Source organism: Callospermophilus lateralis, chromosome 10 (genome assembly GCF_048772815.1).
Source record: "Callospermophilus lateralis isolate mCalLat2 chromosome 10, mCalLat2.hap1, whole genome shotgun sequence".
NCBI classification, from domain to species: Eukaryota; Metazoa; Chordata; class Mammalia; order Rodentia; family Sciuridae; genus Callospermophilus; species Callospermophilus lateralis.
This window is the reverse complement of record NC_135314.1, coordinates 75,760,265-75,778,040: the sequence shown is the minus strand read 5'-3', so window position 1 is coordinate 75,778,040 and position 17,776 is coordinate 75,760,265. Positions and strand designations below refer to the sequence as shown.

At 33.3% G+C, this 17,776-nt stretch overlaps 1 protein-coding gene across 4 annotated transcripts in view; it reads right to left on the bottom strand.

The window, feature by feature from the left end:
- The window catches only part of Senp7 (SUMO specific peptidase 7), a 138,903-nt gene that overhangs the window by 40,144 nt on the left and 80,983 nt on the right, over positions 1 to 17,776 (bottom strand). For all 4 annotated transcript variants that reach the window (XM_076868115.2, XM_076868117.2, XM_076868118.2 and 1 more), the window contains 2 exons: positions 4,753 to 4,871; positions 886 to 1,067 (listed from right to left, as the gene is read on the bottom strand). In XM_076868115.2, coding sequence (XP_076724230.1) covers positions 886 to 1,067; positions 4,753 to 4,871 — 301 coding nt within the window. The remainder of the gene's footprint in view (positions 1 to 885; positions 1,068 to 4,752; positions 4,872 to 17,776) is intronic.

The window sequence follows — 17,776 nt, the reverse complement described above, 5'->3', positions numbered from 1 at the left end:
CCAATGCCTTCAACCTCTCCATGACTATATAAATCTAAATCATGTTCATATTTATAACTAAAGGCACTACAAAGTCCTTAAATGGTTTGTGAATCAAAGGAATCAAAAAGCTGTCTTATTGTATAAGAAGTCTTCGAAAATAGGAACATTATGTATTAGATATGGCAATTACTTATAATAAATTCCCTAAACACTAAATAAATATGAGCTTCAACAATCTGGTAAGTAAAATGCTACTGAAAAATAAATCTAATAGCAGTTTTACAGAGCAAGGGACTGGACAGTATGATTAGTATCTGGTTAAAAAAAACAAGTATGAAGGATTTATTTATATAAGTCTTATAACTACATGAATATACACCAAACTACAAGTGCACCAAATTACTTAGGAGAGAATGGTATCAGAGAAAAAGGAACTTTAGTTTTTTTTATTATTTTCTAATATGTGGAATTTTCTCCAATAATTGTACTACTGAGAAAAGTTACATAATAAAATATTTTTAAATAAATAAAGATAGGCCAGGTGTGGTGGTGTACTACTGAAATCCCAGCTGCTTGAGAGGCTAAGGCAGGAGGATCACAGTTCAGAGTAGCTGAACAACTTTGTGGAACCCTGTTCTCAAAAATAAAAAGCACTGGAGTTGTAGAGCTCAGTGATAGAGCACTTGCCTAGTATGCATGGGGCTCGGTTCAATACACAATACGGCAAAAAACAAACAAACAAATAAATAAAATAATAATAATAATAAATAAATAAAACAAAGCTAGAAAAGAACCAAAAAAGAATTAAAGAAAGCTGATGAAAGAAGAAAGTTGGGAGAACATTATTTGACTATAGTCAACTCATTTTTATCACTGCACAAAATTATAAATACTTCTACTTACTCTTTTTTCTGTTGGCTTATCCAAAGAAGTAGAATTATGAGATTCAGATAAATTATATTTGAGTCGTCTTCTTGCCTTCCTGGAGATCAGAGTGGGTTCCATTTTTGAATCAGAATATGTAACATCCTTGCTTCTACTCTCATCTTCAAGATAGTCACAACCTCTACTTCCACTGTTAAGACCTTAAAAAAAAATAGAAAAGGCATATATATGGCCAAAACATTTTTAAAAATCCCTTTTAGAAGAGTTCAAAAAAATATCATGAAAACTGGGCTCAGTGGCAGAGGACTTGCCTCACATGTGTGAAGCGCTGGGTTCGATCCTCAGTACCATATGGAAATAAATAAATAAATAAATGAGGTATTGTGTACATCTACAACTAAAAAACTATTTTTTTTAAAAAAAACTGCTATACTACTTCCAAACCTCATGAAAACAGAGATCCACTGTTAAATCACCATGTTGACATTGGATGAATAAAAAAGCATATCTTTTTATTAACCTATTTACACAAAGTAAATGTATATTATTATGTAATGGATATGATATGAGATGAGGAAAATATGGAGAGGGAATATCCTTTGGGGGAGCAATCAAATTGAAGCAATGAAAACATGTTTTTCCATTTTCTGTGAATGCATTTGGTGGTAACATGACAAAAAAAAATAAAATTTAGAAAATTCATGTCTTAAAAATATTTTGATAATTCACTGTGGCTTTATAAATTAGTTGTCTTTTTAAAGCATCATTCTGAAACCCACGCCAATAATCACTAAAAATGCTTAGTATTTCAGTTATCAAATAGACGTACTAAACAAAAATACTTTCTAAAAATTTCCTCCTAAATAACTGAAAGCTATCCTGAGTTATTTTGTTTTCTAATCTACATGAGTACCAACTCAAAGTTTACACACAGCAAGTCAAAAGCAGTCTATGTTAATTCATAATTTACATCTATCTAATACTAACTACTCTTTTACATTCATTCAACATGACACACCTTCTCTTTATTCTTGTTCTTATTCTATGTTCACCAACTCTTAATAACTAATATCCATGATAATATATCTATATCATTCTATAAAAGGAATACACTGGGACAGAATTGAGGACAAAAACTCTAAAAAGACAAATGCCATTCAATTTCCAAAGAAAATACTCTATTCCCTCTCCCAGGGAAACAAACTTTCTCCAACTCATCAACACAATACTTTAAAAAGCATATTCAATTTTTTTGCAATATTTTAAATTATAAAAATAGTCTAATATCTAAAAAGTTATATTGTTTTATAACATAAATATAAATACTATTATAAAAGACCAGTGAAAGAAAAGGAGCTTAAGAAAACTTTTATAGTTTCCTTTAAACAATTTACTATTTTCACTTCAGTTAAGCTTTTCTCAGGGAAAACAGGAATAATTATTGCATAGAGCTACACATTATAAAAAAAGATTCTGTAATATAAAATATACAATTTAATGTGAATATTCTTAGAATATAAAATTAAATAGATGACAAAAATATTTTAAACAAAAGAAAATTATCCAGGCACAGTAGTGCACGCTTATAATCCCTGAAACTCGGGCAGTTGAGATAGAAGGATCAAAAGTTTGAGCCCAGCCTCAGAAATTTAGCAAGGTCCTAAGCAATTTACTAAGATCTTTTTTTTTTTTTTTTTAAGAGAGAATGAGAGAGGGAGAGAGAGAGAGAGAATTTTAATATTTATTTTTTAGTTATCGGCGGACACAACATCTTTGTTTGTATGTGGTGCTGAGGATCGAACCCGGGCTGCACGCATGCCAGGCGAGCGCACTACTGCTTGAGCCACATCCCCAGCCCCTTAGTAAGATCTTATCTTAAAATTTTATAAAAAAAATTTTAAGAAGTACTGGAGATGTAGGTCAGTGGTAAGTACCCCTGGGGTCAATCCCAGTATAAAAGAGAAGAAAGAGGTAGAGAGGGAGGGAGAGAAAAAGAATAGTAAATATTTCCAGTGTATGATTATGGTAAAAGTAAATTCCAAAGACAAACCATGTGCTACAAAAAAAAAAAAAAAAATGGAACACCTGGGATTTAATTCAGAATTTCCATTATTTTATGGTTTTCATTAAAAAAATAAGTATTAGTTATCCATAGGAGAGCAAACATCCTGAGTTTAAATAAAGATTCAATGGCTGATTTCCTTAAGAACACTTCACCTACCATTTTACCTTTAAGGATTCAAAACACTATAAAGTGCTTCTTTTACTGTGAACTTTTCCCTAATGCAATTATAAAATTCTCCTGTGACACTGAGATAATTACAGCCAGTCCCTCATAGTCTTGGGTTCCACATCTATGCATTTAATCAACAATTGATGGTGTACTGTGTGATTAGGCCTCCAATGTTTACATCTGTACTGAATATGTACAGACTTCTTTTTTCTTGTCATTATTCACTAAGCAATACAATGCAACAACTATTTACACAGCACTTACACTATGTTATCTATTACAAGTAATCTCGAGATTAAAGTATATAGGAGGATATGCATAGTTTATATGAAAATACTACATCATTTCATATATAGGACTTGAGCCTACACAGATACTGGTATCTGCAGAAGGAAGGAGGGAGGAAGAATGTATTGGAACCAATCCTCTATGGATATAGATGGACAACTATACCTAAGGAAACAAATAGGAACACTTGCTATTCAAATATTCCTACCCTCTGCAGTAGATGTAGAGGCTAAAAATTATCTTGAGAGTATCTATTTCTAGGAAAAGCATAGTTCATATGAAAATAAACACCTTTCAGTGTCCTGATACTACTTAATGACTGAGTTTCTTTCTCCAAAGATTGCCCTCATAAGAGTTTAGTTGGCTTCTTGTATAACATAAAATTTATTACTCTAGTTTCCTTTTGACTTTTTTCCCTTCGGTGAAAAAGGTTACTAAAAAATAATTTAAATAGCTGTATTTCAAATGAATCGCATAAGTATTTCATAGTGATTAAAGGAACTTTTTCTTGTGTAAATAACTTACAAATCCCTCAGAAAATAAAATAACCTGAACTTGTTTTAAGCTATGAATAATCCAAGAGACCTCTGAAGGTGTTCAATAATCCAAGAGACCTTTGGAAGTATTTTACAAATGGCTAATACAGCAAGTTGTTTTTATACAAATTTTGGTAAAATATTTTTAAATCTTCAAAAAGGAGATAAAAGGAGAAAAAGTCATCAAATCATTAATCCTATTTGTGAGGAGGCCTACAAAGAATTTTCAGAAGTCTGGGGTATATTTACCTTCAAATTTGCTAACGGTGGATTTTTTGGCATCCTTCTAGAGTTGAAAGAAATTCTAATGAATAAAGAATGTATTTCACAGCAGAATAGACAGTGAGAAGCTAATAATAAAAATTCAGTTAGCAATAATATCAACATCCATGAAAACACTTACAATAGCTAAATTAACATTATAAATTTATAGCTACATCTTTTTTTAATATTTTAAAGTTGTTGATGGACCTTTATTTTATTTATTTGTATGTGGTGCTGAGAATCGAACCCAGTGCCTCATGCATGACAGGCAAGCACGCTACCACTGAGCCACAACCTCAGCCTCTATAGCTACATCTTTAGCCTCCATAAAAAACAAAAAGAAACAATACTCAAATTTAATTTGGAGATTGGACAAACAAATCAAGAAATATGTACTAAAGTACATAAATAGTAGACTTTGCAATTTTCTTTGTGTTTCTAAATAACCTACCTTTGCATTTGTATCCTTCCCATGTAAGATGAAATATTTATTTATAACTTAAAATTTCTATAAATGCAGTATGCAAAAATTCAAATTCCAACAGTTTTCTAAGGTTCACAAACCTTTAGGCTGAGTGTCAGACACTATAAGAGAAAGGCCATCATCATCTCTTTGCTTTTCTTTAGTGTTTACAGCCTGCTTTGCAGAAATGTTATCCACTGTCTTACTTGATTGTGAATCCCTGCAAAACAGAATTGTATTATATGCAATTCTAATAAATTCCAAATGAATTTAGAATCCAATTGGCATATATTCAAAGTAAAAATCCAACAGGTTACATATACCTTCTACATGGAAGACTAAATAACCTGGGCAAAGATAAAATAATCAACTCCGATTTGAGAAGTTCTCATCCCTGTTGTACCTCTAAATTCCACATGTCTTTGGGAAAAACGGATATATATATTATAGGATTATGTACATGTAAAATGAGCAAAGGAATAACGTTATATAAATATTAAATAAGTCAAAGTGGTTTAAGAAGGAGAATTCTAGAACACAAATTTCCTGATAATCAAACCTATGTATAATAGAAAAAATTACAAGCCAAAGCTAATTATTAATAAATTTCAAGCATGGTTCACGTATCAAAAGGTAAATACAAATAAAGTTAAGAATATAGTAACAAATTTATCCTATAGGAAATAGTTTAAAATCTAAGGTGTTGTTTAATATTTCAATATAGGCTAAGTGCAAAATGAGTTTGGGCATGATGAACATAATATTATTACTAATAAAATTTGTCAATACAAAATATACTACCATATGTAATACACACACATGAAATCAAATTTAAAATCTGGACAAAAAGGATTCAAACTATTTGGATCACAGATAACTATGAAGAGAAAATAAGAGCCTCAGGAAATACAATATAAAGGAGGTCTTAACTTTCTAAACTATTTCTTTTAAAAATAAAGACAAATTTGATGTAAATAAGGAAAATACTATTTAAATATGAATAATACATAATATGATATTTTTCTTGGTACTTACATATTTAAAATAACGTAATTTTTTAAATGTAAGGTATTCACAACTAAGATAACTGTAAGAAGTGATAAAAAGGGACTTTAAAGACAAGTAACACATATGCTTCTTTATTTTGAGAGTAATGATTGGGACTATGAAAAATTGGTTGTAAGTTTAAAATCAACAGTATTCAACAGATACTATACTACATTGGTAGTGCAGTATCATGGTAAAAGGAACAGTTATTACTGTTATTACATTGCTTATCCTTTTCATATTTACTTTGGTATAATTTTCTTTACTTTTACTATGCAAATTAAATGCCAAATATTCAAAAACATAAGGCTCAGCCACTTTCACCTACAAAAAAATTTCAACTAAGTCAAATCATTTCAGCCCTCAATCCCCAAGAATCAATCTTGAAGGACAAGAATCTAAACAGACTACCACAAACTTTAGTTTATTGAAGAAGAAGAAGAAAGCCTCAAGAAAGGTCAATTCACACCACTCTCTCAGCAAAATGACCACCACAGGCACTATAAATAAAGGTAGATTGTGATCTAACTAATGAAAAGATTAAATGCTCAGATACTCATGTTTCTCCTGAGCTAAGAAACAAAAAGTGTAATAATCCTTGTTTTCTAGCAAAACACACATTGGAAAAAAATTTAAATTTTAACTGTAAACTATACTAAGAAGTGTATTGTTATGGAAGAAAGATGTTATATAGTAGGAGATTTTCTTGATCAAATACAAACATTAAATGGTCACAGGAAAACACAATAAAAATAAATAATCAATTATTTTCAAAAGATAATATTGTTTAATTCAAAAAGCACATACAATGAGGCCAAAATAACTATACTATCTCAACAAAAATATCAACAAGTTGGGAAAACAGTAGAATGAATTGGACATAACTTTCCTATGTTCTTTTTTTTTTTTAAGTTTTCTCTCTCTCTTTTTTTTTTGTTGTTGTTGATGGACCTTTATTTTATTTATATGTGATGTTGAGAATCAAACCCAGTACCTCACACGTGTTAGGCAAGCGCTCTAATACTGAGCTACAGCCCCAGCCTCAACTTTTCATATGTTCTCATACGAATACATGACCAGTGTAACTCCACATCATGTACAACTACAAAATTGGGAAGTCATTCTCCATGTAGGTACGATATGTCAAAATACAGTCTACTGTCATGTATAACTAAAAGAACAAATAAAAAAGAAATATCAACAAGTTGTTTTGTAGAATTTGACAATCCCATTCTGAAATGTACATGGTGTAAATCATATACATTCAAAGACAGTTCTTGGTATACATTTTTAGATAGCAATTTTGAAACATTCCATCCTGTTGTGACAAAAGAAAGTGAATGAGAAATACTACAAATATGCACATTACTCAAGTTAACAAATAGATAATGAAGGATATGGACAATAGGCTCCAGGGAACTTCCCTTACTATTTTCTTGCCTGTCCTCCTACCATCAAAACTCCCATTACCTGGCCCTGCTTAACCCTATAAAATCCAAAGCCTTGTTGCAGCCGCCACCACTTTCCCCTCAAAAATGTGCCCCTCCATTGTTTAATAAAGCATCACTGGTCCATTGAGGTCAGCTTCCATTTTCCTTTTCTTTTTGTATTCTCTTTCATGTGCTTTTATTTGGTACCAAAACCCAGGATGGGGAGTTCAGGGCTCTTTACCATTCCCTGTCCTAAAGAACCTTTACCATTTCTTCATATTTCCCTTCTATTTCTCTTGCTCTCTTTTTAATCAAAGAAATGAGGCCCTTCACGCTCTCCATTTCCACTATAAGCTCAATGGTGGCTGGTACGCAACCCGAAATTGACCCCAGTCCTGGGCTAGATTTTTGCTGCCTTACTGCCACATGGATGGAGCAAGGACCTATATCAGGTCCTTTATTGTTATGAGAGATATCCTCCTTCAAACTCTATTCACTCCAATTCCTTCCTTATGTATTAAGACCTCTGGATCAGAAGCAACACTGGCCTTCTCATTCTTCAGAGAGATAAGATCCTTTCCACTCTCTCACAGTACATCTTGAGTTACTGCTGCTTGTGGTAAAGACTTCACAATAACACTCATAGGTATTTTACTATCTTTGTTCTACACCTGTCAGCTATATATCTTAAGTTCCTTGAGAATGGTCATTAGTCACATAGGCCAAGAATTCAAACCCACTGATGTTGTAATGGTTAAGAAATTATTTCAAATTTCCTGTAAAAGCCTCATGTAACTTCAGTTGGGGGCCCAGAATTTCAGAGCACAAGATCATCTGAATTCCCAAGCATAAATAAACCTGAATTCTAAGTGGTGCTTGGTCTCTTGCTGAGCATGATTTCAACAACAATACAATGGATTTCATTAAAATTAAAAACTTCTGTGCATCAAAGGATACTATCAGGAGAGTAAAAAGACAAACCACAGAAAATATCTGAATATCATATTATATCACAAGGGATTAATATCAAGAATACACAGTGTAAAGAACTCTTACAACTCACTCTCCCCAAAAATACCCAATTTAAAAATTAGCAAATTACTTATAATAGACATTTCTCCAAAGATACAAAAATGAACAACAGCATGAAAAGATATACATCACTAATCAATAAGGAAATGCAAACCACATCAACAGTGATATACTATTTCACACAGATTAGAATGGTTACTTTTTTAAAAACACAGAAATTAACAAATGTTGGCAAAAATGTGGAAAAACTGGAACCCTTATACACTCTTGATGGGAATATAAACAGCACAGTCATTACGAAAGTTTGATGGTTTCCAAAAAAGCTAGTCCCAAAATTATATTACAAAACTAAACATATAATTACCAGGTCATTCAAGCAATTCTATTCCTAGATAAATGCCTAAAGGAATTCAAAGCAGGGACATGAACAGATTCTAGTACTCCACTTTTCATTGAAGCGCTACTCATCATAGTCAAAAGGTGAAAACAGCTCAAGTGTTCATTAACATATTAACAGAAAAACCAAATGTAGTATATACATACAGTGTAATACTATTGGGTTTTAAGAAGGAATTAACTTCTTATAAAATATTTATAACATGAATGAACTCTGAAGAGATTATGCTAAAAACTCAGACACAAAAGGACAAGTATTATCTGATTTCCTTTATAGGAGGTAACTGAAATAGACACATTCATAGAGACAGAAAATAGATTAGAAGTTACTAGGGGCTTAGGAAAGAAAATGGGGAGTTATTTTTTTAATGGTAAGAGAGTTTCTATATTTAACATATGTTGTGAAGGTTGCCCAACTATGCAGACACTGAGGAGAACCGTGCTATGAAAAAATAAACCACTGACTAAAAGATAAATATTGTTATTCCACTTATATGAAGTACTTAGAATAGTCAAATTCATAGAAAAAGAAAGTAAAATGAGGGCTACCAAGGACAGAAGGGAGAAGTTTGGAATTATTTGTTTAATGGGTAGAAAGTTTCAGGCTGGAAAGATTAAAAAAAAAAAAAGTTCTACAAAAGAATGGTATTCGTAGCTGTACAAAAATGTACATACACACACATTGTGTGTGTATACAGTCAGTCTCAGTCAGTGTCTCTCTCTCTCTCTCTCTCTCTCTCTCTCTCTCTCTCTCTCTCTGTTATGGTTTGGGTTTGGTATATCCTCCAAAAGCTCAAGTGTTGAAGGCAATGCAATAATGTCCAGAGGAGATACAACTAGATCATGAAATCTCTGACCTCATCAAGGGATTCATCCATTTGAAGGATTAATAGTTTGAATTACTGAGAGGTGGTAACTGTAGGTAGGTAGGGCATTGTCAGAGGAAGTAGGTCACAGGAGATATGGCCTTGGTGACTATATCTATCCCTAGCCCCTTCTTCTGTCTCTCTCTGGTTCCTGGCTGCAATGAGCTGAGCAGATTTCCTCTGCTGTGCTCTTCTGCCTTGATGTTTCTTCCTTGGAACCAGCCAACCACAAATTGAATCTTGGAAACCAGGAGTCAAAGTAAACCTTTTCTTCTCTAAATTGTTCTTGTCAGATATTTTAGTCAAGTGACAAAAAGCTGAATAACACACATACTATACTGGTGGACATCTTAATCCATTTTGGTTTGCTGTCACAAAATACCTGGAGCTAGACATATTACAAAGAAAACAAGTTGATTTAGTTCACAATTTTGTAGGATGAAAGCCCAAGATCAGGTGGCTCCATATATTAGGCCCTTGGGGAAAGCCCCCACTGACTGTCTTATAACAGGAGAGAGAAGCAGAAAGGAAAAAAGCTACATGTATAAGAGGTCATGTGAGACAGGAAGCCAGAAATGGATGCAGGGGCCAAGTTTGTGCTTTTATAACAACTTTCTCTCTCTCAGAAACACAGATCACACAGCAATTACAGTAATCCCTTCTGGTGGCAATACCCATAATGACTCAATCACCTTCCTTTAGGCTTCACTTCTTAAAGGTTCCAGCACCTCTCAACATTGACATACTGAGGAGTCTCTAGCACATGAAACATTGGGGGACACATTCAAACCACATCCAAACCACAGCAGTGGGTATGTCATTATACATTTGGACAAATCCACAGAATGCATAAAACCAACACTGAGCCTTGACTTGGGTGATAATAATGTGTCAGTGTTGGCTCACAAATTGTAACCAATGTACCTCATTGTTATGCAATGTTAATAATGAAACAGGCTGTTAACATGTGGGGATAACCCTATCCTAGGAAATCTCTGTACCTTTCATTCAACTTTACAATGAAACTGAAAGTGTTCTAAAAACATAAAAGCCATTTAAAAAAAATCAATAGATGAGAGAAACTGGCTAAAAAACATTTTAATATGTATAATAAATGGATGACTTATTCTAGTTTAAAGAATCATAATGTAAATTGGGAAAGGACGGAATGGCAAATCTTACAAGAGGAAAAAAAGCAGCAAAATACTAGATTCAGCTTTGAGAGTACTCAAGAAATATTAAAACAATAGATGGAATCCTTTTACCTTTATAAAAATAGTATCTTAGGTCATTCAGGTTGCTTTCACAAAATACCATAAACTTAGTAGCTTACAAACAACAGAAGTTTATTTCTTACAGTTCTGGAGGCTGTAAAGCCAAAGATCAAGATGTCTGCAGATTCAATGGAGAGCGCCCACTTATAGTTAGACAGCTCACCCTCCACTCTAACTCACGTGGCATTGGGTACAAGGGATCACTTTGGGGCCTCTTTTATAAGGCCACTAATGAATCCCATTCATGAAGACTAATTCTTGAGGACTTTATTACTTCCAAAGGCTTCTCCACCACCTCTTGATACCATCACTATGGAGTATTTCAATACATTCATCTTGGGGAGACACAAAAATTCAGAACATGGCAAATGGCAAATAAAAGTCATGACAATATCAAATGTTGTTATGTTAAATTCATATAAATCATTGGAATTTGGTACTTAGAATAATGACAGAATGATTTAAATACTTATACTCAAATAATCTCATCCTTGAAACTGTTTTGAAAGAAATAATTCATCATGATAATATTTAAGTTACTAAAAATTTTTAAATAAAATTTAAAAAATTATTAAATTACAGCATTTCATTATAACAGAGCAGGTTATAAAGAATTACCACATTTCCAAAACTATTTTAAAACATGGACATTTCTAAAATATCATTTTTCAAAAGCATTTAAAAATAAAAAGTCAAGGATTTGTACACAGTGAACTATATAATACATTATAGACCAAGCACCATCAAGGAAGATGGTAAAGTAGGAAATATCACAATCCCACATCAAAACAACTACTACACTACCAAATCTGTCTAATGTGACTCTTTTGGAACCCTGGGGTCTATTAAAGTCTTGCAAAAGAAGGCTTGGACAGTATGTCACTGTTAATTTGGTTAATTTCAGTTTTTAAAGTAGCAGCATATTCCTATCCTCTAGCCACAGAGAGGCAGTAATAAACATACATATTCCTATAACCGTCTGCATGAGGACTATAGAAGCCAGGTTAGTTAATAAGCCTGTTGACTTCCAAATATTGGGGATTTTTTTTTTTTGAGATAGTATCTCACCATGTTGCCCAAGTTAGTTTTCAACTTGTGATCTCAAGCAAATCTCCAACTTCATTCTCCTGAGTAACAGAGACTACAGGTGTATAGCACAATGCCTGGCTCAGATATCCATACTCTCATCATTAATTACAATAAACAGAAGTATAGACATAGGAAGGCAGACACAGTTGCAACTGCTACCTATGCTGTTGCAACACTACCCACCTACCCAAAGGGACTTCAAGAGGATTTAAAGAACTATAACCTGACTTCCTCATCCCCCCTTTTTTTAATATTTATTTTTTAGTTGTATATAATACCTTTATCTGTTTATTTATTTTTATGTGATGCTGAGGATCAAACCCAGGGCCTAGCATGTGCTAGGCGAGCGCTCTACCTCTGAGCCACAACCCCAGCTCCACCCACCTTTTATTTTTCCTTTTTTCTCCTTTGAGAGTCAAACACTTAAGGACTGTGACATTGAAAAGCAACCACACATATGCAGGAGTTTAGAAAAACATCCCATATACCCAAGGAAAGGCACAAGCTCAGAAAAAGAGAAGACCTTATTTAATCTATACCTCAGGTGAAATCCTGGCATAAAGATCATACAAAATGGAAGGAACAAAGTAATGAAGGAAACAAGAAAGGACAGAAAAATAAGTAACAAATCCCAACAAATCTAAGGAGAGAAAATAATCTGATTCTGACATTAACCACATTATGGATTCAAATGTTCAATTTACTTCTTTTCTCTCTATTTCTCATATTTTTTATTAGTGCATTACAGTAAATGTTCGATTTTCAACAACAAAAGATCACAGGCATATAAAAATTAGAAAAATATGGTCAAATGGAAAATAATAAATCAAGAGAAATAACCCCTGAGAAAAACCATATGGCATAATTATGAGACTAAGACTTTAAAACCACTTGTCCTAAATACTCTCACAGAGGCTATATAATTACAAAAGGTGTGGACAAAATGGAAATATCAAAAGAGACAGGTACAAAAGAAACAAAAGGAAATAATGGAGCTAAAAGGAACAAAAATTATAACAATTCAATACAAAATTTAAATACATATTTGTACAGGCAAAAGAAAAAAATCAGCAAATTTTTAAGATAGGACATTTGAAATGGTCAAGTCTGAGGAACACAAAGAAAAAAAATTAAAGAAAAGTGAACAGTGCATTGGACCTATATGAAACCATCAAGCAGACTAACACACTCATTATACTCATTATGGGGGTTCCAGAAAAAAAGAAATGGGCAGAAATGACATGAGAAAATAATGGTCCCAAATATCCAAACTATACAAGAAACTCAACAAGCTCTAAATAAAATGAACTCTCCAAACAAAGACACATTATAATTAAACTTTCAAAGGCAAAGAGAATCTTGCAGGCAGCAAAAGAGAAGCAATTCATCACATACAAGAGATTCCCAATAAAGTAAGCAGTTATCAGAAACCATGAAGGCAGTGAGATAGAACATTAAAAGTGCAGTAAGAAAAAAATGGTCAGCTGAGAATCTTATATTCCACAAAAATATCTTTCAAAAATAAGGAAGAAATTAAGCCATTCCCAGGTAAATAAAAACTAAAGGAGTTTTTAACATTATTTCTGTCCTTCAATAAATGCTAAAATTGAGTCCATCAGGTTAAAATGACAGGGCACTCAGAAGTAATTGCAAGACAGACAAATAAAGATCATGGCAAAAGGCAAATACAAGGAAAATTATAAAAACAAGTATTCTTATAACTGTGGTTATGGGGTTTTATTCATCCAAGGATTTTTTTTTATTTCTTCGTTTTAGTTATACAGGACAGTAGAGTCTACTTTGACATATTTATGCAAACATGGAGTATATCTAATTAGGAACCCAGTCTTGTGGGTGCATACAATGTTGAGATTCACTATGGTGTATTCACATATGTACATAGGAAAGTTATGTCAGATTCATTCCACTATCTTTCCAATTTTTATCACCCCTCCCTTCCCTTTATTCCCCTTTGTCTAATCCACTGAACTTCTATTCTTGCCCTTCCCACCCCTTTCTATAGGTTAGCACCCACATATCAAAGACAATATTTGACTTTTTGTTTTGGGGAATTGTCTTATTTCACTTAACATGATAGTCACCAGATCCTTCCATTTACCAGCAAATGTCATAAAGTCATTCTTCTTTATGGCTGACAAATATTCCACTGTGTACATATATACCACAATTTCTGTATCCATTCATCTGTTGAAGGGCATCTAGGTTGGTTCCATAGCTTAGCTATTGTGAATTATGCTGCTATAAACATTGATGTGCCTGTGTCACTGTAGTATCCTAATTTTAACTCCTTTAGATATATACTAAGGAGTGGTTAAATGATATAAATATCATTTATATACTAAGAACTGGTTAAATGGTGGTTTCATTCCTAGTTTTGAGAAACCTTTGTACTGATTTCTATAGTGGCTGAACAATTTGTAGTCCCCCAAGCAATTTATAAGTGAACCCTTTCCCCCACATCCTTGCCAACATTTATTGTTGCTTGTATTCGTTTTTTTCTCCCTTTGGCCAGGACCACTCTTTTTATTTGTTCTTATTAGTTATGCATGACCACTCTTTTTATTTGTTCTTATTAGTTATACATGATATAGAATGTATTTTGACATATATACATATATGGAGTATAACTTCCCATTCTTCTGATTGTGATGAGAATTACATTGGTTGTATATTCATATATGCTCATAGGAAAGTAACATATGATTCACTATACTGTCTTTCCCATTCCCATTCCCTCTCACTTTCCTTAATTCACCTTTGTCTAATCCAAAGCACTTTTATTCTTCTCTACCCACCCCACTAGTTGTGAGTTAGCATCCACATATCAGAGAGAACATTTGGAAAAGATTTCTACCTTTCTGTAGGTTGTCTCTCCGTGTTCTTGTTTCCTTTGCTGTTTGGCCATTGGTCTCTTGGGATTGGCTTATTTCACTTTGCATGATATTACCAGAAAATGCCATAATTTTACTTCTCTTTAATGACAAAGTAGTATTCCATTGTGTGTGTATGTATGTGTGTGTGTATATATATATGCACACACACACAGACATTTTCTTTATCCATTCATCTGTTGAAAGGCACCTAGACTGGTTCCATAGTTTAGCTATTGTGAACTGAGCTGCTGATTTTAGGTCTTTGGGGTATAAACCAAGGAGTAGGATAACTGGGTCAAATGGTGGTTCCACTCCAAGTTTTCTGAGGCATCTCCATACTCCTTTCCACAGTGGTTGCACCAGTTTGCAGTCCTACCAGCAATGTCTGAGTGTACCTTCTGCCCCACATACTCGCTAATATTTATTGTTACTTATATTCTTGATTGCCATTCTGGTTGGAGTGAAGTGAAATCTCAGTGTAATTTTAATTTAAATTTCTCTAATTACCAGAGATGTTGAACATTTTCTCATATACTTGGTGACTGTTCATATTTCTTCTTTTGAGAAGTGGCTGTTTAATTCCTTTGCCTATTTATTGATTGGGGTGTGTGTGTGTGTGTGTGTGTGTGTGTGTAGCTGTTTGAGTTATTTGGATATTCTGGAAATTAACAACTTACCCAGGGTGCAGGCAGCAAAGATTTTCTACCTTTCTATAGGTTCTCTCTCCATGTTCTTGTTTCCTTGGCTGTGAAGCTTTCAGGTTTGATACCATCCCAATTATTGATTAAAAAAATTGTTTTTTAGATATACATGACAATAGAGTGAGTGTATTCTGACATTATACATACATATAGTACATCTTATTCTAATAAGGATCCCATTCTTGAGGTTGTAAATGATGAGGAGTTTCACTGGTCCTGTATTCATACATGTACATAGGAAAGTTCTGTCCAATTAATTCTACTGTCTCTACTATTCGTATCCCCCTCCCTTCCCTTCCTTCCCCTTTGTCTACTCCAGTGAACTTCTATTCTTTCCTCACCCATCCCCTTATTGTATGTCAGCATCCATGTATCAGAGAAAAAAATCAGCCTTTGGTTTTTGAGGATTGGCTTATTTCACTTAGCATGAGAGTCTCCATTTCCATCCATTTACCAGCAAATGCCATAATTTCATTCTTCTTTATGGCTAAGTAATACTCCATTGTGTACATGTACAACATTTCTTAATCCATTCATCTGTTGTAGGGCATCTAAGCTGGTTCAATAGCTTAGCTATTCTGAACTGAGATGCTATAAACATTTATGTGGCTGTGTCATTGTAACATGCTGATTTTGAATCCACTGTGTATATGCTGAGGGGTGGGATAACTGGGTCAAATGGTGGTTCCATTCAAGTTTCCTGAGGAATACCCATACTGTTTTCCATAGTGGTTGCACAATTTTACATTCCCAGCAGCAATGTATGAGTGAACCTTTTCCCCCACATCCTCACCAACATTTATTGTTACTTGTATTCTTGAAAATTGCCATTCTGACTAAAGTCAGTTGGAATCTCAATATAGATTTAATTTGTATTTCTCTAGTTGCTAGAGATATTGAACATTTTTCATATATTTGTTGACTTCATATTTCTTCTGTCTGTTCAGTTCTTTAGCCATTTATTGATTGGGTTGATTCTTTTTATGGTCTTGAGCTTTTTGAGTGCTTTGTATATCTTGGAGACTAATGTTCTATCTGAGGTATAGGTGGTAAATATTTTCTCCCATTCTGTAGCTTCTCTCATCATATTCTTGATTGCTTCCTTTGTGGGAAGAAGCTTTTTATTTTGATACCATCCCATTTATTAGTTCTTTTTTTTTTGTTTTTGATATCATACATTTTTGTTTAATACGTCAATCTTTTGTACAATACAACTGTTCATCAATACTACTAGCAGGGCTAAAGGTATTTTGTCCAACTACAACTAAAAAAAATTTAATACTACTATGCATAGCTGAAAATGCAGTTTTTTTGAACATGGCACATATTTTTATTCTTAACTGTCTATAATGTTCTGTGTAACAGCATCCATACAGCCATGCAAACAAGAGAGTTTACATTCAAGAGCTTATCTAATTTCAAGTATATTCTCAGATAAGAACCCTATTTCATAACTTTCAGTAAGCTCTGAGTCTAAGTTTGGCACTACTATTGGTTTTTTTATTTACTGATTCTTGATTTTTCTTCTTGTGCTTTAGGACTCTTGTTGAGGAAGTTGGTTCCTAAGCCAACATGTTGGAGTTTTGGGCCTACATTTTCTTCTAGTAGATGCAGGGTTGGTCTAATAATCAGGTCTTTGATCCACTTTGAGTTTTGTGCAAGGTGAGAGATGGGGTTAAATTTCATTCTACTACATATGTATTTCCAGTTTTTCCACCACCATATTTTGAAGAAACTATCTTTTCTCCAATGTATGTTTTTGGTACCCTTGTCTAGTATGAAATAACTGTATATATGTGGGTTTGATTCTGTGTCTTCTATTCTGTTTGATTAGTTTGCATGTCTGTTTTAGTGCCAATACCATGCTGTTTTTGTTACTATAACTCTGTAGTATAAGTTAAAGTCTGGCATTGTGATGCTTCCTGCTTTGCTTTTCTCACTAAAGATTGCATTAGCTATTCTGGGCCTCCTGTTTTTCCAAATTAATTTCGTGACTGCTAGTTCTATTTCTATAACAAACATCATTGGAATTTTAATAAGAAGTACTTTAAACATGTATAGCATCTTTGGTAGTATGGCCATTTTGACAATATAAATTATGCCTATCCAAGAACATAGGCTGCCTTTCCATGTTTAAGGTCTTCTTCAATTTCCTTCTTTAATATTCTGAAGTTTTCATTATACAAGCCTTTTGCCTCTTTTGTTTCAATTCCCAGGTTTGTTTTATTTTGTTTTTAGGCTACTGTGAATGGGATAGCTTTCCTAATTTCTCTTTCAGCTGATTCATAATCAGTATTTAGGAATGCAATTGATTTATGGGGTTAATTTTTATCCTGCTATTTTGTGCCTTCATTTATGAGTTATAGAAGCTTTCTGGTGGAGTTTTTGGGTCTTCT